This window comes from Schistocerca piceifrons, chromosome 1, assembly GCF_021461385.2.
Source record: "Schistocerca piceifrons isolate TAMUIC-IGC-003096 chromosome 1, iqSchPice1.1, whole genome shotgun sequence".
NCBI classification, from domain to species: domain Eukaryota; kingdom Metazoa; phylum Arthropoda; class Insecta; order Orthoptera; family Acrididae; genus Schistocerca; species Schistocerca piceifrons.
The window spans coordinates 800,208,524-800,234,746 of record NC_060138.1 but is presented as its reverse complement, the minus strand read 5'-3'; the positions used below and the strand labels follow the sequence as shown (position 1 = coordinate 800,234,746).

The 26,223-nt window shown below is 38.3% G+C and overlaps 1 protein-coding gene across 1 annotated transcript in view; it reads left to right on the top strand.

The window, feature by feature from the left end:
- Positions 1 to 26,223, top strand: part of LOC124789643 (beta-mannosidase) — a 244,783-nt gene that overhangs the window by 85,279 nt on the left and 133,281 nt on the right. The window contains exons 2-5 of the mRNA XM_047257076.1: positions 6,245 to 6,384; positions 8,823 to 8,972; positions 9,080 to 9,222; positions 19,278 to 19,483. Coding sequence (XP_047113032.1) covers positions 6,255 to 6,384; positions 8,823 to 8,972; positions 9,080 to 9,222; positions 19,278 to 19,483 — 629 coding nt within the window. The 5' untranslated portion in view covers positions 6,245 to 6,254. The remainder of the gene's footprint in view (positions 1 to 6,244; positions 6,385 to 8,822; positions 8,973 to 9,079; positions 9,223 to 19,277; positions 19,484 to 26,223) is intronic.

Genomic DNA, 26,223 nt, shown 5'->3' with positions numbered 1-26,223 from the left:
CCAAGAATGTTTAGCAATAAGAATATCGTCAACATATGAAGTAATATTGTCACGAAGATAAACAGGTAAAATTTCGTTTAAACTACGAATGAATGCTGCTGAAGATACAGTAAGTCCAAACGGTAATTTCCGAAACTGGTAACAGTTACCAAAGGCTAAAAAGGCAGTGTATTTTCTACAATCAGGGTGGAGTTCTATTTGCCAAAAACTTGCGCGCATATCAATCGTGGATAAAACTTTAATTCCATGGAAATGTTGAAGAAGTTCATCTAAATTTTGTGGACGGTCAGTTTCAGGTATGATGATATTATTTATCTGTCTGGAATCCAGAACGAAACGAATTGACCCATCCTTTTTAAGAACGACGTGTAATGGGCTGGTATAAGGACTGACTGCTGGCTCAATAATGCCTTGATCTAACATGTATTGAAGTTCACTCTTAACCTTGACTCTGTACGCCAAAGGAATAGCGTACGTTTTCCCCCGAAATGGTGTGTGTTCTTTTACTTTAAACAAATATTGTAAGCCTTGTATAGTTCCTGTGTGATGACTAAATACTGTAGCCTGTGAAGTCAAAATTTGGTGCAGTTCTTCTCTTGCAACGTCATCTGGCACTTCAGCTTTCTTAACCTTTTCATTAATTAATTCATCGCTATTAATTATATCATCCATCGCGTCTCTGTATCTATTGTCGTTGTCATGAATGAACACATTGTCGTCATAATGCTCAGCAAAAACATCAGAAGTAAGAAACCTTAAACATTTTGTGTCTGATTCAGATCTTGTTAAAGACTCGAAAAATTTCAAACATTTCGGCATTCCGGCAACAGTCAAATTCACACTTCCTTCTTTAAAGTTCAAAATTGCCTTATGTGTGTTAAGAAACTCCATACCTAATATAATTTGTGTACTGAGTAATGGAACAATAATAAAATTGGCGGAAAATTCGTATCCTTGACAAATGAAATTTAGGTTGGTCTGTTGTTTGACTTCCACACTTTTTCCAGAAATAGCGCCTCGAATTGTAGTTTTAGAAACAGGTAACACAGGGCAAGCAATAGTTCTTACACATATACGAAAAACTGATTCACTAATGACATTCAATGGGCTCCCAGAATCTAAAACTGCAGTGAACTTATTCTTACCCACACATACTTCAATATCAGGATGTAAAAATGCGTCTACATTATTTTCCTTTTCGTCTAGCAAAATGTCTCTCATGTCTTCCAGGCGTACGTAGTGTAAAATCGTAGTGTTATTACTTTCTGAACCGTCTATATTGCTGCCAGAAGCCGAAGCTACAAGTCATTGTCGATTGCTTGCGTCACGTCTTTGATTATTCGCGTCATTTCGCGGATCAATTTCTACGATTTGCACTTGTCTCTCTGAAGTTCTGTCACGTGGAGGATGCCAATTAGGCCCCTCCTGTCTGTTAGATGCAAATTCTTGGTTGTGTCTGTTATTAAAATTTCTATTTTCCTGTCTATTTGCTTGACTGCTTCTTGTGTAATTTCGACTGTCACTTCTGAAATTATTGTTGTATCTACTACCCTGGTTATTTCTGTAGTAAGAATTTCTATTACTGTATGAATAATTTCTGTCTTGATGATACCAATTACTGTTTCCGTATGATTGATCATTCCGGTAGGAATTTCCGTTATTATAACTGTCTGTGTAATTTCTGTTAGAACGTCTGTTATTGTCATAAGGCTGATATCTATTGTCCTGTCTGTTTCGTCTGTCATTCTCAAAATTACCGCTATAACGTCCGTTCCGATCACTATCCCTTTTCTCTGAAAATCTATTGTAATTACCGTTACTGAAAAAATTACAAGAAGTCCCGTCGTCGTTGTCATACTCAAGTTCTTGTAGCAAAGTCTTAAAAGTCTCAATGTCGTCTTTACATCTTCCAGCTAAAGCAATTTGTCTTATGGATTGTGGCAGCTTAGTTAAACAAATGCGAATTAATTCAGTCGGGCTATAAGGGTTGGACAGGAATTGATTCTTTCGAATCATGTCTTCAAAGTATTCTGCCGGCGTGCGGAACTCAGACTGTTTAAAATTACGCTGCATAATAAGACTATGTTTGACTCTGCCTTGCGTCTTTTCTGACCAATATGCCGATAGAAATGCATGATAAAAATCATTTAGATTATTACAATCTCTAATAAGTGCGCGCATCCGCGTCGCCGGTTCGTTTTCTAAATATCCACACATAATTCCAGTTTGTGACTTAGTGGCCAATTTGGTGGAAGTGCGTACATAAATTGATCTAACCATGAACATGGATGTATGTCGTTCTTAGAATTGCGAAAGATCTTAAATTTCCGAACAGTTAAGAAGTGTTTATAGTCAAAGTTTTCTCCTCGTGGCGACAAAGACCTACCGCGACTGTTCCAGTCCGAATGTCGATTATTGTCGAGTTCATGCGCCTGGCGCTCTCTTGTTGCATCCCGTAAATGAAACAAATTATTTTCTTCAAAGCCCTCTGCTATCTGTGATTCTAAATTTCTTCTGCTGTCTTTTCCTACGATTTCGCCTTCAATTTGTTTGACTTGCTTTTGTAATGCCTCGAATTCCCTTTTAACGCGTTCATTAAATTTTCCCTGATTTTCAACATGCTTATTTATGTTCTGGTACTCTTCGGTTTCTGCAAATGGTAATGGAACTGTATCATCCGAATCTCTGTCCCCATTTAAACTAAGACTTGTCAATTTATCTGAAATCTCCTCAACTCTTTCCGATAAGTCACCTATTTTTTCTTTCTGTTTATTTACGTCTTCCGTAAGTGTCGCGACTCGGGTTTCAGTATTGACACATTTGGTAGTTAACTGTTCATATTGTTGTGTTAGATTATTTAATCTGTCATTTGGTACGGATTCCTTGATTCTCTCAAATATTTCTTCCTTATCGTGTGCACATTGTAAATTTAACTCTGAAAATTTTTGTACTATCACGCGATGTCTTTCTTCCTGTTCTCTATCCTGTTCCTTTTGTCTAATCTCTACTGCAATTAATCTATTATTGTGAGAATTCAAAATCGGTTGTACCTCTTCTCTAATTTCTTTCTTTAATTCATCTTTCATGTTTTTGAAACATGTCCCTAATCATGAGTCTAACCGTGTTTCCATTGTTCCCATATCAGTTTCTAACTGTGTTGCCAAAGTTCCCACCTGTGTTTTTAATTCAGATCTTAACTGTGTTTCCATTGTCCCCATCTCAGTTCTAATTGTTCCTATTTGTGATCCCAGTGAGTCTAACCGTGTTTCCATTGTTCCCATACCAGTTCTAATTGTTCCTATTTGTGAGTCTAACCGTGTTTTTAATTCAGATCCCAAATTTAATATTACACCTATCAACTGCTCCATATTAACTGGTTCAATATTCTTTTCGCCCCTAACATTTCCCGCAAAACCAACTTCTTCCGTCAAAGCTGTAAAGCTATCTGTGTTCGATACTATTCCAGAATCTTCTGTCGTTAATCTCGTATTCTGAAAATTTTTTGATTGTGAAAAGTTTGAAATGGTTCCGGACTATTTTCCCGACTTATTAAATTTTTTTCAACTTCATTATTCATCACACTGTTCTCCTGTGTTGGCGAGTTCGCCATGTTAACAATTTCGTCATTCTCACTACCCATCATTTTCGCCTTTTTCATTGATCGCGTAATCATTTACAAAACATACAAAACTCGTCACTATACGAAAATTACACACAATGACACTATATCTCCAACAATACCATTCGCACGAAATGTTTCCCTCAAACACGATGAAATAATTGCACTAAATTGTCAAACCCGTAGACAAGACAACAAAAATTAAATTCTGCAAAAAAAAAAAAAAAAACACATGCAATATAGACTACAATTACTAAACTACAAATTACTACAACAATACTACTGTCTGCTATTTTTTACAATCAGAAGAATTCCAAGGGACGATCCGAAGCAGCGGTCGCCACGTGCATGGGGGCTTAATTAAATGAATGCAAATACTTTTTAATTTTTAGCAGTAGCTGTTTGTCCGGCTACGAAGTCTCGTAAACGGTTGGCCCTGACTAGTATTATTACGCAATCTGACTGCATAGAACAACAACAAGGAATGAAAGGAAATTTCCGTTAACACAATTAATTAATTAAGTCCCCAGCAACTATAAAACCTACGAAACCAAAGCACGAGTGTAACTGTTCTGTGTGTGGAAGTGTGATTCAACGTACACATGTGGCACGGTCCTTCCTCAATAAGACAAGATATTTTAAATACCATTTATACTGAAGTAATTAAAAAAAATAAACAGAAATACTATAATTGCACATCGAAACCAGAAATACAGTCTAATACAGGAACACGAGCCAAATGCTTTGTTGACTGAACCTGTGACCAAGGGGCATTATTGTTTAACACATTTGCAATAAAAAAAATAAGAAAATTTTCTTTTACCTTTATATATCTTGACGAAAAGTACTCTGATCATTACAATAGCTCCACTCGAACAGCATCTGGTGTCTAGCCTATCAAAACACCTGCACACAACATGGCCTCAAATATTACAGGTATCAACATCCTCTCTCCAAAGCACTAACTACCACCACATCTCAACAACGACTGACTACTGCTACTTCTCAACAAGCACTGCCAGTGGAGGCGGCGGAGTAATACTCTGGCGCGATCTCTGGCGCTGTGGCTCAGTGTAGCCACCTTTCAAGGTCATCAGTCCCCTAAAATTAGAACTACTTAAACCTAACTAACCTAAGGACATCACGCACATCCATGCTTGAGGCATTTCTTCTAAACAACCACACAGATCTTGAATGCCTCAATACTTCACTCTGCCAAGACTATGAATTTCTCAAGTGAAGTCCTGGATCATCTCTCTCTGGTATAATCCATCACATCAGGACATGGGTTGTCAATTACATACCATTATGCCATCAGAGTTCCCTAAATCAACACTTCTTGTGGTCTGAAGTCATACTGTGACACCAGGAGCAACACAACCACACCGCTTCAAAATAATGGATGAATGGGACCTGCCCAGAGGTTGCAGACACTCTCAATGTCATCCAGAGTAGTGCAGAAATGCGATACATTACCAAACATAGTGCATTGCTATTCATCATCAGTTCATGCTTTCTGGTCATGGCAACACTCCAAAAGCAGCCATTTATGTTGTAATGTTAATGGCAGCCTATGCATAGGAGAGTAATTCACTAGTCTGGCAGCTGAGCAGTTCTAAGCGCTTCAGTCCGGAACTGCGCTGCTGCTATGGTCGCAGGTTCAAATCTTTTAAATCTTCCACAAGCTATCACTGTCTTCCCTGAGGAAGGAACTATAGTTCTGAAAGCATATCATTCTTGAATGAGATTTTTCACTCTGCAGCGGAGTGTGTGCTGATATGAAACTTCCTGGCAGATTAAAACTGTGCGCCGGACCGAGACTCAAACTCGGGACCTTTGCCTTTCGTGGGCAAGTGCTCTACCGACTGACCTACCCAAGCACAACTCACGCCCCAAACATGACTCCTGTGAGGATGGGGCTTGGTGCTTTGGTAGCTCAGTCGGCAGAGCACTTGCCCGCGAAAGGCAAAGGTCCCGAGTTCGAGTCTCGGTCTGGCACACAGTTTTAATCTGCCAGGAAGTTTCATATCAGTGCACACTCTGCTGCAGAGTGAAAATCTCATTCTGGAAACATCCCCCAGGCTGTGGCTAAGCCATGTCTCCGCAATATCCTTTCTTTCAGGAGTGCTAGTTCTGCAAAGTTTGCAGGAGAGCTTCTGCAAAGTTTGGAAGGTAGGAGATGGGGTACTGGCAGAAGTAAAGCTGTGAGGACGGGACATGAGTTGTGCTTGGGTAGCTCAGTCAGTAGAGCACTTGCCTGCGAAAGGCAAAGGTCTCGAGTTTGAGTCTCGGTCTGGCACACAGTTTTAATCTGCCAGGAAGTTTCATATCATTCTTACTTTTATGTGTGTCTGTCAGTAGTTTTACATATTTGGCCAGTAATGTTGTCTTTTATTGTAATAATTTACTTTATTTGTGCAATATATTAAAGAATATATTCATAAGAGAGACTGGTGACAATTCCTTACCTTTGATCAGTCAAGTCAGATTTATATTGTTAAGAGTAAATGAAAATTATGTAAACAATTAAATTATGTAAACAATTAAAATATGTGGAGTATTGAAAGTGTGTTGTTCTTATTCTAAAAACAATAGAATTATAACATAAATTTATTTCATCCACAGATCAAAGATAATGAGGCTACTGGAACTGGAAGTCTTAACTGTTACAATTCTCCTGTCAAGTGCAACAGCTTACATTCAGCATATGTCATTAAACAGTAAACAACTAGATGGTACATGGACAGTTAGAAACCAGAACAACAGTAAGTTTTTATAGTTTATAAATATATTTTACTTTTTGATGTATGTTTGGTGTTCATAGTGACCGACTTTTGATAATAACTATCATTATTTGTCTGCATTTTTTGCAATGTGTCAGAAGTAAATAAAAAGTGACATACAATTAATCTTCTTTATTTATAAACCCTTCAAGATAGCCACAGTCAAAACAGTCATAATCAAAAGATGATAATGGGAATGGACATTTTGAAACATACGGCCTCTTTTTCAAAATTTAGAGAAATGGATGGAAGGAAAAAAATATGAGAGCCCATCTTGGGATAGACAACAAGACAATATAAAAGAAAAGGAAAATGCACACACACACACACACACACACACACACACACACACACACACACACACACACACACACACACACCATTTCCATTTAACTTTTCTTGCAGAGATACTGCAGCACATGTAAAACCTATTGCCAAGTCACTTTGGATGTTTTCATTTGCAATTCAGTGCAGTATATTGTGTGATGTTGTAAATTCAAATGATAAATATCTTGTTCAGACTAATTGTGAATGTACACAAGAACTTGACAAGGTTCTATGTATGAATGATCTTCTAAATGTGATTCCCTTGTTGTTATGTAGTCAAATGCATACAATTGTATTGTTAATGTAAATAACAGTGATGAAAATGGAACATTTTATTCATTAGTGCTGTCGTGATCATGTTTTATATTTTGGGTTTATGTATGTTTTTGACTTCTTAGGCCACACTCATTATGGAGGTATCTTTCTGAATGGAGTGTCATAGATATATGACTTTCCTATAACAATGTCTTCATCCCAGCTCTGATTTGATATTTCTTTTTCACTGACATATTTCCTTTGAACCAGATTATGTTTGGTTTAAAGACTTAGCACTCGACCACAACTTAGATCGAATCATTGAGCCAATGGTAAACCAGTACCATTCGTACAGTTGCCACATCTCAAGATGACTTTCCACTTCAGTATTTATGTTGAGTGATCAGTTTTATGGACCATATTGAAATCAAAAATGATTATGTTACAATGCAGGATGGTGTGAATTTAGTCTACAATGATGCAGACTTTGTAGACTGTCTTTTACAATCAGTTGGCAGGCCCCACAATTGTTCAGACAATTTATGTCATTGTATTATTAAATCGTGTAGGCTGTAACTGAAGAGCCTTCAGCTTGTCCTTGGGAACCATTTATGCAATATCTACATTAACATCCACATGACTACTCTGTAGTTCACACTTCAATGGCTGGCACTTTCACTCTATTTTTGTACCATTTCACATTCAAACAGGGCACAGGAAAAATGAGTACTTAAATCCTTCTGTCTGAGCTCTGATTTCTTTTATTTTATTACAGTGGTCATTTCTCCTTGTGTGGGTGGGTGTCAAAAAATCGTTTTTGCGTACATAGGAGAACATTGGAGATTGGAATTTTGTGAAAAGATCTCTCCACAATGAGAAATGACTTTGTTTTAATGATTGCTGCCCTAGCTTGTGTATCACATCTGTAACATTCTCTCCCTCATTTCACAGTAATACAAAAAAAGCTGACCTTCTTTCAACTTCTTAGATATTCTTTGTTCTATCTGGTAAGGATCCCATACTGCACAATAATACTCTAGTAGCTGATGTGCAAATGTGGTGTAGGCTGGCTCTTTAGTAGACCCGTTGTATCATCTAAGTGCTCTGCCAATAAAATGCAGTCTTTAGTTTGCCTTCCCCACAACTTTATCTAAGTGTTTGTTCCAGTTTAAGTTGTTTGTAATTGAAATTTGTAGGTATTTAGTTGAATTGATAGCCTTTAGATTTGTGTGTAACCAAAATGTAATGGATTTCTTGTAGTACTCGTATGCATGACATACACTTTTCATAATCTAGGGTCAACTGCCAAATCATATCATAGGGATATCATGTCCAAATCACTTTGCAGTTGTTTTGATCATTTGAATACTCTACTAGGTGGCACATGACAGCATCATCTGTAAACGATCTAAGACGGCTGCTCAGATTGTCTCCTAAAACATTTATATAGATTAGAAACAGCAGAGGACCCATAATACTTGGTGAATACCAAATATCACACTAGTTTTACTCAATGACTTTCTGTCTGTTAGTACAGATTGGGTCCTCTCTGACAGGAAATATGAATTCAATTGCACAATTGAGATGACGCTCCGTAGATCCACAATTTGATTAGAAGCTGCTTGTGAGGATCAGTACTAGAGCCTATGTGACATCTATTTCCATTTCTCCATCAGATTTCATTTTATTGACTAATATTGACAGTTGTGGTAATGAATCAAAAGTAACCAAGAAGAAAAATTTTGTATCCAGCTCAGTTAAAAGGACAACACAACAGGGACAAAAAAAAATGTTATGAACAGTATTGTACTAATACCATGAAAATTACCTCTTTACAGGTATTAAGATACCAGGCCGTGTACCTGGTGGAATCTTGTCAGACCTCAGGGCAGCTGGAATTATTACAACTGACATCCATTACCGTTTCAATGATTTAAATCTACGATGGGTGTCCTATGACAATTGGACATATTCAACAACATTCTATGGTATGTTTCACACTATTGCACAGTGCATGCTTTTTTTCTTTCACATATGTATTCCTTAAAACAAAATACTCATTTCCTAGCTGTTCTATTTCTTTTATTTTTTACAGTGAAAGGCACAACAAACAAGAATATCAGTTTGGTGTTTCATGGGATAGACACTGTATCTGATATATTTTTGAATGAAATTCATATTGGCTCTACAGAAAACATGTTTCTTCGTTACTCTTTTCCAATCACTGAAGTTGTACAGGTTTGTAACAACAGTCTTTTTCAAGTAATAGTCAACAAATATCTTATGACTATCAATCTCTGCACAAAACAGGACTGTGATGTACTGATATATACTGTATGCCTCTTATAACAGTTGTCAAGTACATTTTCTCTTGTGTTTCAGGAGATGTTTGCAATTTTGTTTTTGTAATATATGAATAGAATTAGCTCAATCAAATACAGCTCATAATAAGAGTCATGCAATGCCCAGTGTTACTGGAAGAAGTCAATTTGTTATTTGTTGCAAACAAAATGTTTTTAAAGTGGAATTTTATGTGTGCATTTGAAAGGGTGGTCCAAAATTAGTCTAGTGCAATATTTAACAGCATGTATTATACAACAAAATTTGAGAAGTAATCAGCACTCCAGCAGTGAATGATTAGCACTGCTGCATGGTCCAGCACAAGAGATGGGACAATCTGAGCAAGGGAGGCATGACCAGCAAAAGTTTAGCAATATGGCAACTATAGAGGTCACAGCATCTGACTCTCATTTTAATCCTAAAGCAGACAGTTAAATGCTTTGTGGATTGCACTTTTGGCAGGCAACATGTTTCTTTCAGCATCATTATAGCTGTAGATCTTTTATATCTGTTATGCAATAGTTGCTGTTTCTTGAGAGTTGCTTTACAGTGACTGTGTACCATGAAGAGTCTCGCCCATCATGAACTGAGCTATGAGGTGTGTATCTGCCCAGTGCTTGGTCATCTGTTCTTTTAAACATAAGCCACAGTTGCTCTGTGTCAATGATGAACAGACAATGACCTGTAAACTGATTGTGGTGCACCACTGATCTGTGGGTGGCCCCCATCACTGTTGTTTCCTCGAACTCATCTCATGGTAAATTATGTATAAAGTTGGAATAACAACAATATGCAAAGGATAGATTGCTACTCACCTTATAGAGGCAGCATTGAGTCACAGACAGGCACAATGAAAAAGACTACCAAAATATTAAAGCTTTTGAGCAAAGTCCTTCTTTTACAGTAGAAATCACACACACATTCAAACAAACACAACTCTCACACTTACATGGCCATTGTCTCAGGATCCTAGAGCCCAATGGCTTCAACTGTTGTTATCAGCAGGCTGTAAACTGTACACTGAATAATAGGGTTCAGAATAATGCAATTTGAAAAAGTGTCATATCCATCCCCGAGGAATATAAAATGGAGCACTCAGAAAGTCCACATTCTGTATTGTCAGAATTGTCATAAGGAGAAAATTTTTTGCTTGAAACAAGAATTGGCATGCCATTAAATGATGGTTAAAAATCATGTAAAGTATCAGAAATTGCAAGATAAATAAGTGTAAAAATGTACTGCAATTTAGCAAAAAGTTCCTCTCTCTTCACGGACAGTGATTGTGTCAAAAATTGCTCAAGATAGCTACTAAAAAGATTTATTCAGAATCAACAAAACTTTTTAAACTGAATAACTATGAGTGCCTCAGTGATACAAATAGCCGTACCATAGGTGCAACCACAATGAAGGGTTATCTGTTGAGAGGCCAGAAAAACGTGTGGTTCCTGAAGAGGGGCAGCAGCCTTTTCTGTAGTTGCAGGGGCAACAGTGTGGATGATTGACTGATCTGGCCTTGTAACACTAATCAAAACTGCCTTGCTGTGCTGGTACTGCGAATGGCTGAAAGCAAGGGGAAACTACAGCCGCAATTTTTCCCAAGGGCATGCAGTTTTACTGAATGGTTAAATGATGATGGTGTCCTCTTGAGTAAAATATTCCGGAGGTAAAACAGTCCCCCATTTGGATCTCCGGGTGGGGACTACTCAAGAGGATGTCATTATTAGGAGAAAGAAAACTGGCATTCTACGGATTGGAGTATGGAATGTCAGATCCCTTAATCAGGCAGGTAAGTTAGAAAATTTAAAAAGGGAAATGGACAGATTAAAATTAGATATAGTGGGAATTAGTGAAGTTCGGTGGCAGGAGGAATGAGACTTCTGGTCAGGTGAATACAGGGTTATAAATACAAAATCAAATAGAGGAAATGCTGGAGTAGGTTTAATAATGAATAAAAAAATAGGAGTGTGGGTAAGCTACTACAAACAGCATAGTGAACGCATTATTGTGCCCAAAATAGACACAAAGCCCATGCCTACTACAGTTGTACAAGTTTATATGCTAACTAGCTCTGCAGATGATGAAGAGATTGATGAAATATATGATGACATAAAAGAAATTATTCAGATAGTGAAGGGAGACGAAAATGTAATAGTCATGGGTGACTGGAATTTGACAATAGGAAAAGGATGAGAAGGAAACGTAGTGGGTGAATATGGATTGGGGGTAAGAAATGAAAGAGGAAGCCGCTGGTAGAATTTTGCACAGAGCATAACTTAATCATAGCTAACACTTGGTTCAAGAATAATAAAAGAAGGTTGTATACATGGGAGAAACCTGGAGATACTGGAAGGTTTCAGATAGATTATATAATGGTAAGACAGAGATTTAGGAACCAGATTTTAAATTGTAAGACATTTCCAGGGGCAGATGTGGACTCTGACCACAATCTATTGGTTATGAACTGTAGATTAAAACTGAAGAAACTGCAAAAAGGTGGGTATTTAAGGAGATGGGACCTGGATAAACTGAAAGAACCAGAGGTTGTATAGAGTTTCAGGGAGAGCATAAGGGAACAATTGACAGGAATGAGGGAAAGAAATACAGTAGAAGAAGAATGGTTAGCTTTGAGGAATGAAATAGTGAAGGCAGCAGAGGATCAAGTAGGTAAAAAGACGAGGGCTAGTAGAAATCCTTGGGTAACAGAAGAGATACTGAATTTAATTGATGAAAGGAGAAAATACAAAAATGCAGTAAGTGAAGCAGGCAGAAAGGAATACAAATGTCTCAAAAATGAGATTGACAGGAAGTGGAAAATGGCTAAGCAGGGATGGCTAGAGGACAAATTTAAGGATGTAGAGGCATATATCATTAGGGGTAAGATAGATACCGCCTACAGGAAAATTAAAGAGACCTTTGGAGAAAAGAGAACCACTTGTATGAATATCAAGAGCTCAGATGGAAACCCAGTTCTAAGCAAAGAGGGGAAAGCAGAAAGGTGGAAGGAGTATATACAAGGTCTATACAAGGGCAATGTACTTGAGGACAATATTATGGAAATAAAAGAAGATGTAGATGAAGATGAAATGGGAGATATGATACTGCATGAAGAGTTTGACAGAGCATGAAAGACCTAAGTCGAAACAAGGAGTAGACAACAAATTTCCATTATAACTACAGAGAACCAGTCTTGACAAAACTCTACCATCTGGTATCCAATACTTATATTTTCAAAAATTGATTTTTTTGATTGATATAATTTCTTAAACTACTGCACAAATTATTGATGGGTTTTCACAGGTAAGCTGAATATGGCTTGACGTTCTGTATAGGCTTTATTTTGTCAAAATTGGATCATCAAAAAAAGAAAGAAAGAAAGATTGTGGCTTGAAGTTCTACTGACTCCAGCTTGTCCTTCTGCTATCTGTTTGCTCATGAATCTTCAAAACTACTAGACAAATTTTCATGGGGTTTTCACAGGACTTGAGTATAGCTTGAGGCATCATACAGGCTTATTTCATCAATATTCAATCACAGAAAAGTCACAGTTTTGTCTTTTAGATATCTGTCTGTTTCTCTGCTTGAAAACATTAATCTACAAAACTACCAGACAAATGTTCATGAGGTTTTCACAGATAATTTGAGCATCATCAAAATCACAGCAAGGAAAAATGATTTTGTAATTGAAGGTTTTAGCCATACTAATATCATAAATGTGAAAGTAATTGTGCTGTTACGCTTTCACGACTGACCCACTGAACTGATCTCGATGAAATTTGGTACGAAGGTAGCTTGAATGCTGAGGAAGAACAGGCTACTTTAGAAAGTGTATAGTACAAGATACTTATAGAAAGTGTTTAGTACACGATACTTATTGATCTGAAGAATATTACATGAATTAGGGAAAATGTTTACACTTTTGACTTTTGATCTTTATCATATTTGTGAAAATACATTTATTGGTTGATATGTGATATGATTCAAAGCAATTAATACAATGCTAATACAATATTTACTGTATTTAATACATACTTCCAACTATTTGTTGTATAATGTGCACATTGTATAACATATAGCTACTTGAATAGCGTAATGTGTAGATGTGTGCTCTTGCCCAAGCTCCTCTGTATGCACTACTTGACAACAACACTTCACATGCTAATGCTTCATGCACTGGGACGGCTTGAGAGGGACAGAGTGAGATGCACTTCATGAGCTATTCTTGCTCAAACAGGTGGACAGATGAGGAGAGCTGATGTTACTGCACATGCAGTAGCTTACTTACTCACTGTCCCTCATTGTAACAAAACTACTAATTTGTGAGTGCAGCTGTGGGTAACAGCTAGTGATGCTCTTCTGAGCAGTAAAAATGTTTTTTTGCCAGAGGCTGATTATCCCAAATGATGATTCTATAAGATAACTGTGCATGAAAATATCCAAAGTAAGCAGCACAGATGGGATCCTTACATGTAGAAGATGCAATTATGTGTAGAATGAAGTCTTTTTTGGAAGATCTAAGATGTAGCAGAACCAATTAAATTTGCTATCAATGCACATACCCAAGAACTTATCAGAGCCCATTTTGTGTATTTTTTGTCCATGACATCTTATATTTATATCATCTTGTTCTTTCTTTGTCACATGAAATTGTAAATAATGAGTTTTTTGTCATTTAGGGAGAGTCAGTTACAGATGAACCAGTTAAGGATATCATCAAATACACTGTTAGCCCATTTCCATTGCCAAGGTCCCTACCACGCACTTATGTGGTGGCGCTTGACCTGTGGGGTAAGTTGGTTTGAATCCTGATTGTGAAAAAAATTTTCTCTTCCCGTATTTGGCTGCCGAGAGGAGGAGAAGTAATGGCACAAAGGAAAGTTCATAATCACCAGACTTCTGTGCCATCATCCTGATTTAAATACCAAACCTCTCCACAATGTCTCATGAAGTGAAGGCATGTGACACTGTTGATAGTGATCTGTCAGTCAGATGGGGACATTAGGCTTGGCAGCCCCTTTGATGCTATTTGCGAGGAGCAGGCTTTCTGCTGGCACCGTGTTTCACCCTCTCCCTTCTCTCAAAATCATCATCATAAAACACAAACATTATACTACACACACACACACACACACACACACACACACACACACACACACACATCACACATACACAATACCATGTAGTATTACAAGTAGTGTGTAATGAAGCATGTTGTAAATAAACAAACAAAAAATACACAGTTAGCAGAGGCTTCCAGGTTTCCTTGCTGTTTTATTCACTAGGAGAGAAATATCATATGCAAAGATGGTGAATTTGCTCACGGTAGTGGAACAGAGAGGGTGGTCTTTTGTAAACATAACAAACGGGAAGGGATCCAGCACCAAACTTGATGGCACTCCAGTGTTTACTGTGCTCCACTTACATAAATCAGGGATTCCATTACTGTTTGTAATTGTTACTTTCTGCTGCCTGTCTGTTAAATAAGATGTTATCCAGGTCTGCATTATTTTGCTTAACTCACAGAATTCTGTTTCATTAAGCAGAATTTCATGGTTGTCAGAGTCAAAAGCATTCGATAGATCACATAGGATTTTGATTTATGGCAGCTTACTGTTAAACTGTTGTAGAATTTGACTGGTGAAGAAGAAAATAGCGTCATCTATCGATAGGCCATGCTGGACACCAAACAGAATGTTTTGGTTATGCAGATGATTAGCAATACTCCTGATCACCAGTTTCATTAGGACCTTAGTAAAATTTGTTAACGAGGATATTGGGTGGTATTTAGTTAGATCAGGTTTTCACCCTGCTTGAAAACTGGTTTCACAGATACATGTTTTAATTTCAGTGAAACAATGCCTTGATGTAGGGACCTGTTAAAAATATGTGATACAGCACTGCACTTATACATTAGTGACAGTGCCTAAGTATCTTTGTACGAATATTATCTAGCCCAGAAGAATTTTTTACTTTTATCGCTTTGATTGTGCTCTTGATCTCATTAGGTGTTATGGGCATTACATGCTAGTTTTATGTAGAAGGGCTATGAGTGGAGTACTTTATGTGCTAGGAGTTAATCTGGATTATTGAAAAAGCATTTAGGAATGCATGTCAATGATTTGATAAAATTTCACTGTATAATGCACCAGAAGACTTTGTAGTCAAAGAAAGGAGGCTTTGAATGTGTCATGGAAGTTGTGGTTTTACTGGTTAAATTCATAAAAATCTCATGTCCTAAGTCATATACAGTTCAAAATGTTTCCTGAAGATGCTGACAGCAAATACAGTGATTTGGTTTTTTGTACTGAATGAACATGGCTAAACCATGATAAAATAGTTAACTGATGAAACTGTGATTTTCTTGACTGAAAAGAATAGAAGTCACACTGGATTAAAAAAAATGTGGATTAATTGTGTGACTTAGCATTTCTGTTTGATATTACTAGTCACAATTGTGATTTTATTTTATTGCATGATGCATTTCAAGGCCTGGGCGCTCATCTTCTGGTGCTTTGACAGGTTTTGGTTAAAGCATGTCTGTTCCCAGTGGTGGAGACATGGTTTTGAAGCACAGTATGAGTAAACTTGTTTGTGTACAAATATACACTTTTCATTCTACGGCACATTTTGTAAACACAAGTCAAAGAATTGTAAACTGGAAATTCTTTGACTAGTTTTGACTAGTGTTTACAATATGTGCCATAGATGAAAAGTGTATACTTGTACATGAACATGTTTACTAATACTGTGCTTCAAAACCACTGAAAACAGACCAGAATTAACCTAAATCTGGGGAAAAATTATGTAGACTTCAAAGCACCTGAAATTGAGCCCCCAGGGCACAAAATGAATCGTGCATTGAAATAACATCATGAATGTGACTAAATGCAGTTGTTCTTTATTTTTAAAATGTAATAAAGTCACAGAAGAAACACTGACAGCAATGGATAAAATTAAATTACTGATCAGTTAAAAATGTCAATATGTGACTGCAAGGCAAATATGAATTGCTTACTCAACTTTGTGGCCATATTTTTTTCTTTTAAATGAAAGCCAAATCTGTTTAAAAAATTGTTTAAACCAAACTGAATTGAGGTTATTACATGTATTGTCCTAATTACAGGAAAGTTTATGAAAAGTTAAATGACAACTTTAAGAGAAGATACAATGGAAAACTTGGTAACTTGATATCAGCCTTCAAGGCATGTTTTGCTGATTTTTACTAGTTAAAGCAGTTTATTTAGTAACCTGTTTGTCATTATGCCTGAAAATGTATTACAACTAGTGCAGCTTAAACTCACCAACATGCAAATTGTCTTTGGGGTATGACACTGCTACCTTGTTATACAGTTTGCAGAACATGTATATATTTCTTCATGTTTTACTTGCTCTATGCACTTTAACAGTCACTGTTGCTACAACTTTCTTATGGGCACGGATACCAGTTTCAATGTGGACTTCCTCAAAGAGGTCATATCTTTTTGTTGCCATTAAGTTTAAGGTATTTACATCATGAGTGGGCTTCTGAACTAATTGTCTGAATTAGATTTTGCAGGATGTCTTGCATAATCTCAACTTACTAATGTGTAACTACCCCAGTCTGTTGTTGGATAAATAAAGTCTCCTCCAGATATAGCAGTATGATTGGGGAACACATGAATTAGCAAGCTGACAGTCTCTCCTGTTTTCAGTTGAAATTTGATACTAATCTCTTCATCAGTAGCATGTAATTACAAGTTTATATTCACCCTTGATACTGAGTCTTGCCCAAGTAATCATGCATATCTCTGCAAATCTGAGTTTCTTGTCTATTGCAACAAATTCACCTCCTTATTTCCTGTTAACTTATCATTTCAATATACACTTACATTTAGTCCACAAATTTCACTGCTTTCTATCTGAGGTTTAGCTAGCCTTCTGTATCTAGTATTAGATGAGCTCCATTGCTTTTAGGAGTGCTTCAAACTCCAGGACTTTGCTGCAAATGCTTTGCTAGTAGATGACTAGGATTTTAATGAGCTCATTTGTGGGGGGCATTTCTTTGAGTGTCTTCTGTGTGTATCATTATCTGGACTGGATGGAGATTCAATCAATGTGAAAAAATCTCGCATGCACTCTATTTACAGTCAGACACTTGGGTAGCAGCCACTGATGTGCAGTGTACTGCAGACCCATTTATAGGGCTGTAAAGTTCTCTGTGTTTTGGTACAAATTCAGGAAACTGCAGCCTAGCTTGTCCCAGAACCTCTGAAGTCTCTGATTTAAGCTTTCTACTTGGTTCAGAAACAGCCACAATCAGTTCTGGGAACAATGCTGCAGACTGTGAATTTCATTGTAACTCTTCGTCCACGGCTAGTCTTCCCTACTGCCTCTGCCAGTCCTGGAGTGAAACAAGTATGGCACCAGAACCCAGGTGACAGGAGTCACTTGTTTCAGCTTGTGCCACAACTTGTATCTGACTACACCCTCAGTGGGTACTACAAAAGCCTCATTGGTATATTGAATGAGAGCTCACAAGCATAAACACTGAGTGTGTAGATGATCTTTCCCATCTTTACCAGTATTTGCCATACATTTGAATTGCTGACAGTTAACAGGCTCCTCCCCTGTACAGAACCTTAGATCTCTCTCTTTTCTTATTTACTATGCCAACTGCAATCTTAACTGTTGAAATGTGGTGCAACCCAACATAAGTTTGTGTTTTGCTTTCTCCATATTTGTTGTTTTCAGTTATTTTCATTTCCAGATTTTCATTGTATCTTCTTGGATCCCCTCAAAGACATTTCTGAATAGCGTTAAGTCAGCATTTTCTTTTATGGCCCTATTAACATTTACTTCAAACTCTTATTTCCCCATTAGTAATTGCCTCATTCCATTTGAGACTTACCATTCTTTTGTTCTCTTTCTACTACAACATCTTATGCTGATAGCATGGGTGTCTTTGTTAAACAATTGTGTCTCTTGTCTCTGCATGTTTAACATTCATTTTCTATGATATTGAACTTGTTCAGGATTTAATCTTGTATAATGTCCTCTTTATGAATAAGTTCTCATAATTTACATTTCTGACTTCTTGCATGATGAGTCTGTTTCTATGTAGACTATGATTATCTCACATTCTGAAGTAGTTTAGGACTGTAACATCCTGAACAATTTTGTTATTTCCAGAATTCCATCTCTGTTTTTATAACTGAGCTTGTTAACAAGACAGTTAATTAATTCATTTATTCATTCATTATTTTTGATAGATCTCATCATGAAGGAGAACTTTCAGGGATTCAAAGAAGTGGAATGAGTCAAAGTATGTATTAACCTTCACAATACCAAGGGTGGCAGGGGGTGGGGGTGACTTTCCACCTACATGTTGAAAATATTGAAATTACTCATGTGCTTTATAATTTAAAATTTTGAAAAAAAAAACCATCTATATATCTTTAAAAAGTATGTTTTGTATAAAAGTCAGTTACAATTAATGAAATTTGTATTACTTAGAAATTTTTCTGGTAGTCATAAAGTACGCCTACCATACGTGGCATAGGTAAGATTGTCCTAAAAGATATTTACATGTTCTATTTAAATGTTAGTATCTATTTAAAAAGTATGTGGTTGATAAAAGTTAACAACAATTAGTGATATTTGTTCATTTTTATTTTTCCCTTGGTATACCATGTTATGGAAAATGCACTGGTATTGCTGGGACTAATGTGAGAGTCTTAACCTGTATACTTCATTAACAATAGACTGTCACTATATTGCTAAATGCTATGCCTTAGTAAGAATGTATTTCATGCATATACTCCAAAAAATGCACTGTTTCCACTGAACACCTTTATAGTATCATCCATTCAACAGATGGAAGTTGTTACTAATAAGTCTGGTGTGGATATGTGTGTGTATGTTTTCTTTTTTTTTCACTTTTCTTGAAGTTGGACCTAAACTTGTGTGTTTATTTGCAGGCTGGTAACAATACACTGGAAGTAAAGATCAGATCAGCAGTGGTAGCAGCAAATTCTAGCTATGAAAAACAGGCAGCAAAGCATATTGTTCCACCTAAATGTGTCCCATCCTATTACCATGGAGAATGTCATGTTAATCACTTACGTAAAATGCAGGCATCATTTGCATGGGACTGGGGTCCTGCTTTTCCTTCTGCTGCTATTTGGTGAGAATTATATGTTCTTACTGTAATTTAGTACATTGGAAGTAATTATTAGTAATGTGAGAAATTGCAGAATTGATGACTGTTCTTGTGATGTCCTTAACTTTTAGCACTTCATTGTCAAGAACTGATAGCAGTCTTGTTACAAAGCTGTAATATTCTTTAGTTCACAAGATAATCTAAAACTGACCTCAGTGTAGGCCTACTGCATATGATGTGTAACCTGCTGTCTCCCACATTTGTCTTCTTTTTGAATAGATATTATCCCATAATTTGCTTCATTACAATTTAATTTGTTAATATTTATTTGTTGTTCTATTACATTATAAACTACATAATTTTTTCCATGTGTGTCAATAATCCTATGTCACATACAGCTTTAAATGACAATTTCTAGTTAAAAAGTATTCATAAGCTGTCTGTGATCAATTAAATGATTTATTTTGTATTTGAATCTTTCTTCATAACCTCCATGATATATTAGTTGTCTCTCTCTCCCTCTCTAACTCTCTCTCTATTTTTCTCCCATCCTCCCTGTGTTCTTCACTGCCATTGCTGGCCATATCCCTGTTCTCATCTATTGCTGACTTTGCTAGCAACTGAATTTTCTGTTCTGCCCTGTTCAAAATGGTATAGCTGTTTATATTTGGACATATGTTTGAGGCAGTTACTACATAAGTCATGGTGCTACACATTGTAAAGAGACAATTCATTAATTTTTTGAGATGAAAGTATATGATGTTCCCCTAAGCAGGAGGGCAAACTACACTTCTACATATTTGAAACATGTTTTGAGCTCATGAATGATTACCTAATCAGCTCTTCTGTAGAAATCTTTGTACATATAAAAAGCACTAATAATGGGAAATCCAGTTTGTTCTATTTATTCTTGAGGTACAAGTCTATAATGTTGATGCAATATTTTTATGCCTTTTGAAGGCTTTTAATTAAGTTCCATACCATCAGCATGTCAGTAAGGTACACTCCTACAGCTAATTTAATTCAATATCGGATTGGATAATAGACATCCTTTTCAGTGGAACTCAGTGTGTAGTTTGGAACATAGGGTGTGCATCAGGGAAGTGTCTGAGCAACTGGTGTGTGCTCCTGTGTAAAATTCCGTTAACTACAAAGAGAGAGAAAAATTCCAACAACAAAAAATAATTAGTGTTAGGTACTGAAATTTCAAGAACACACTTTTCTAGGTAACATTTTTAAGTGATTAACACTGCAAGATCACAGGTTAATGTAAGCATGAGATAAGCCATTGCAAATGTGAAATGCTGGTACATTTGTGGGACTTGCCATTGCCAGATTGAGCAGACTGTGCATGTTGTTGTTTATTCCATGAAAGAAAATGTAGACTGTTGTTTATTTTTGTTTTATTTGTGTTCTTTCTTTTCAAAAAAAACTTTACTCCTTGCATGGGACTGATTCAGCCTTTTGCAAGTAAAGCTTTAACTTTCCTGAAACAGTACTTGTCTAAATTAATTACATGGATGCTGAGGAGTGCTATGAACTGGTGACCCTCAAACAAGCAGAAACATACAAGTGAAAATACAGAGTTGGTTGATATCATCAGGTCCAAGGATGATACGAACACATAGGCAAGAACAGTTATTAGGCATTCAAGACAAGCTACGGAGACAAATCAGGGATTTGAAACCAGCAGTAGCAGAGCAAAATAGTCCAGTGATGAGTCCACAGACAGCAGTTAGCGGCAGATGTGCAATGCAACCAAGCCACAGATGAAAGTATCAATGATGCAGTTCCTGCCAAAAAAACCAGAACATTGGTTTGGGATGCTTGAACTGGCATTTGAGCAAAATGAAATAACTGATGCACACATGAGGTCTGTGGTGGGCTGTGAATGCCTTAGACACTAAAGCTGCAACTATAGTTGCAGACGTCATATTTTGGCCCATGACAGAATGGCAGTATACATTTTTAAAGATGTTATTGATTGACAGAACTCTAAACCACTTGAACAACACATACAACAGGTGTTGAAGAATGAACTGATGGCTGACAGGACCTCCTCCAACTATTGGCAACATCTGCTGAGCAGCGTCAGAGAAGAAGACTTACCAGACATGACACTGCAGCATGTTTGACTGGCACAGATGCCCAGATGACAATGGACAATATGCATACAGCATGTATGACCCTGGATGTGGAAGGTTGTGAGCAACAAGAGACCGCAGCAATACAGGAGAGCCAGCAGGGGGATCTGGCGAGACAGCTGTGTTACAATGAGAAGTGTCACAGTTGTTACAGTACAGGAAGAGCTCGCCTGGTCAAAGGAAAGATAACAATGGGACTAACAGTGGTAGCTGTAAGGAGAAGATGTGTTGGTACCACTTGCAGTACAGTGACAAGGCAACAAGATGTACAAGATCATGTGCATATCCAAACAGTGGCAGGCCACAAGAACCAACAGAAGTGCATTCATTAGGGACGTGAGCATGATGAGGGACTCAGGATGGTGAGTGATTTGTCAATGTTATCTACTCCTTCAGAGAGATTATATGTTCTGTCATTACTATCTGACTGACTCAAGGTCAGATGTCAGTGGACTGCCATACCAGGATTATCAGACTAGCACCACAATGTCACAGGTGCATCTCACAACTGCAAATGCATCAATGATAATGACTTATGGCACCTACAAAATGGAGGTGGATTTAGGATTTAGACAGAGTTGCTGTTGGAACTTTGTGCTAGTAGAGTTGTCAGAGGCCATATTAGGCACCAACTTCCTATGTAATACAAGAACTGAGATAAAGATCAGCAAGATTAAAAGAGATGATGAAGTATTGATAGGTGCACTTGGAAAAGACACATGTCACACCACAGCCTCCATGCACAAAAAGGTGGCACAGGGCGAAAATGGCAGCACAAGGGAACTTCAGCCAAAAAGGTCACTTAACAACAGTGCATGCCTGGTCAGCCAATATCACAATGAACAAGAGGGTTAGCCCCAGATCGCTTTATAACAACAAAGGCCGAATTCGAGGGTTTGTTAAAAGCAGGTGTGCTACGTAATTCTGATAGCTCATGGGCATTGCTGTTACAGTCAGTAAAAAAAAAGAGGATGGTATTCGGAGACCTAGTGATGACTATCATAAGTTAAACACTCACACAGCTCCAGGCCATTACTCAGAAACTAATGTCCTCACAGGATCTACAGTGTTTAGAATGAATGACTGTAGAAAGGCATACCATCAGATACCATTCACAGAGGCGAATATATCAAAGATGGCAATCACAATACCTTTCAGTTTCTTTGAGTACATCTGGATGCCTTTGAGCCGTAAGAACATGGCACAGACATATTCTGGTATGCTCAGAGACAAAAGAGTTACATGAAAAGCACCTCAGGTCCATTTTTGAAAGAATTAAGCAATGTGGAATAGTTATCAATTAGGAGAAACGCACCTTCTGACTGGAGAAAGTGACATTTTGGGTCACATGTTCGGCAAATGGAATATATCCCCTGATGGATAAAATAGCCATTATTGAAGAAAAACTTCAACCACCCGATTACCAAGAACATATAAGATTTTTAGGGACAGTAAATTTATACCGTCAACACTTGCCATGGGTAGCTGAGGTTCAGGCACCATTGACAGTGCCACTGGCAGGAAAAAACATAACTGGCATGTGGCCCATAAAGTGGACCCCAGCCATGCAAATGGCATTCCACCAAGTGAAAGCAGATCTGAAGAAAGTGGTTCTCTTGTCACACCCAGTACTGCATGCACCACTGGCTATAGTAGTCAACACAAGTCAACAGGCAGTAGGAGCATCCCTCCATCAGTTTGCAGAAAACCTCTGGCAGCCTCTGGGTTTCTTTTCATAGAGACTCACAGCAGTGCAGGTCAAATGGAGTGCATACAACAGAGAACTTCTGGGAGTGTACAAAGCTGTACAGTATTATGGTCCCTGCATTGAGGCCAGAGCATTCACTGTTTATATGGACCACAAATCTAATATGTTTTCATTCAACAAATCTAATGCTGACTGCTCTTCACAAGAAGCCAATCAACTAGAGTTCATTGGACAGTTCACAACAGATCTGCATCATATTAAGGGAGCAGAAAATGTTGTGGCAGATTTCTGGTCAAGGAACAGTACCACCTTGCAGACAATCGATTATGAATATTTGGCACCCTTCCAGGCCACAGATCTCCAGCTACAAGATTACCAGCAGGAGGTCAGTACTAGGACTGAACGTCCATCAAGTGAGGCTGGCAGGGACGAAGGCTACCATCATGTTTGACATGTCACGCAACAAACTTCGACCTATTGTTTTTTAAAAGTTGCTGAAGGTGCTAGCATCCATGGACTGGTGCACCCCAGTGCAAACAGTGCTGTAAAATTGCTGATGGACCATTTTGTGTGCCCAAGCATTAAGAAAGATTGCCATAGGTGGGCAAAAACATGCATGGTCTGCCAAAAATGCAAGGTCAGGTGACATGTGCACAAACCAGTAGGAGAATTTCCACCATCTACAGAGCAGTTTGCACAAATACACCTAGACATTGTTGGATTGTTTCCACCCTCAGGAGGGTATGGTGTTGTACTGAACTGGGGACCTAGAAATGATGGAGAGGCTTTGTCCCTGCCATAGCCATCAGTGGTACACAACCCCACAACAGGCTACAGCAGTCCATTCACCCCACCGCTGCCCCACACCGAACCGAGAGTTATAGTGTGGTTCGGCCCACAGCATACCCCCAGGGAATGCCTCACACCAGATGAGTGTAGCCCCAATGTTTGCGTGGTAGAGTAATTATGGTGTACGCGTACATGGAGACTGTTTGCGTAGCAATCACTGACGTAGTGTAACTAAGGCGGATTAAGGGGAACCAGCCTGCATTCACTGAGGTAGATGGAAAACTGCCTTAAAAACCATCCACAGACTGGCTGCCACACCAGACCTTGACACTAATCCACTGGGTGGATTCGTGCCGGGGACCGGCACACCTCCCCACTCAGAAAGCAGTGCATTAGACTGCACGGCTAACCAGGCGGGCTTCCCTCAAAAGGGTACTGTTATTTGTTTACTCCTGTAGATTGGTTCACATGATGGATGGAAGCAGTGCCGCTGGCTGAGACAGTGGCATGAGTGTTTTTGGTGACTTGGATTGCTCGTTTAGGTTGCCTCCTACATGTGACCACATGTCAGTGCTGCCAATTTGAATCAACCTTACTTTTAGAGCTGGCAAAGTTGTGTGGATCCCGGCACCACTACATGACAGCCTACCACCCTGAAAGTAATTACACGTTTGACTGTTGGCACAGGACCTTGAAGGTTGCCTTGATGTACCATACTGAGAACTGGACTTCAACCTTACCAGTGGTACTATTGGGATTACGGACCACTTGCAAAAGAGATTTAGGAGCTTCCACAGCAGAGTTGGTTTATAGGGAAGCCCTACAAGTGCCAGCAGAATTTTTTGCTGCACCATTGGAAGTAACAGCGAGACACATGCCCTGTGTTCTGCAGCAAGTGTGAGAACACATTTCCAAACTAGGTCCAGCACTGTGTTCTCAGCATGGAGAGTGCATCCAGTTTGTACACAAAGGGGACACTGTTCCCATGTGTGATTATTAACAGATGCATTATGACCATTCCTGGGGCAACAAGGTATTAGCAAGAGACAGCCACATGACAAAGATAGAGTTTCATGGAAACAGCAAATCGGCTCAATACACCGAGTGAAACTTGGCTGCATGCTGTTGCCTGAGGGAGAGGCAGGACAGCGACGACATGTAGAGACAGCCCTGTACTGCTGGAACAGCAGCATCAACGAATCAGGCAGCCTTGGAGGAGGAGATTCAGATACCTTTAAGATGTTCTAAAGCTGGCAGATGCATATCATACAAGTATCCTAACGTCCCTGGAACTCCAATAAACCACAGAGGGGCTGTGTGGGAATCGTCATCACCAGATTCAGCACACAGTGCACATTATTGTTTATTCTGTGAAAGAAAATAGAGACTGTTGTTTGTTGTTTGCTATATTTGTGTTCTTTGTTTTTTCTAAAAAAACTTTGCTCCTTGTATGGAATTTATTCAGCATTTTGCAAATAAAGCTACAGCTTCCCTGAAACAGTATTTGTTGAAATTAATTACATTGATACTGAGGAGCACTATGCATTAATAACTGGTGTAACTGCCAGAATGCTGAATGCAAGCATGTAAACGTGGATGATGCTGGAGTTGTCATCCAATGATATCCCATATGTGCTTCAATGGAGACAGATCTGATGATTGAGCAGGCCAAGGCAACACTTCGATGCTCTGTAGAGCGTGTTGAGTTACGACAGTGGTATGTGGTGAGCAGTATTCTGTTGGAAAACACCCCCTGGAATGCTGTCCGTGAATGGCAGCACAACAGGTCTAATCACAAGACTGACATACAATTTTGCAGTCAGTGTATGTGGAGTAACCTGTTGTTATATGAAACTGCATCCCTGGCCATAACTTCAGGTGTAGGTTCAGTGTGTCTAGCATGCTGATAGGTTGGCTGCCGGCCCTCAATTGACCTCATTCTAATCAACAAATGGCCATTACTAGTGCCAAGGCAGAAGCAGATTTCATCAGAAAACATAACAGACCTCCATGTTGCCCTCTCACTTGACACCACTGAAATCACAAACAGTGGTGGATTGGAGTCAGTGAAATGCATGTTACAGGGCTTGGAATTGTCCTTGAAGTAACCAATTTGTAAAAGT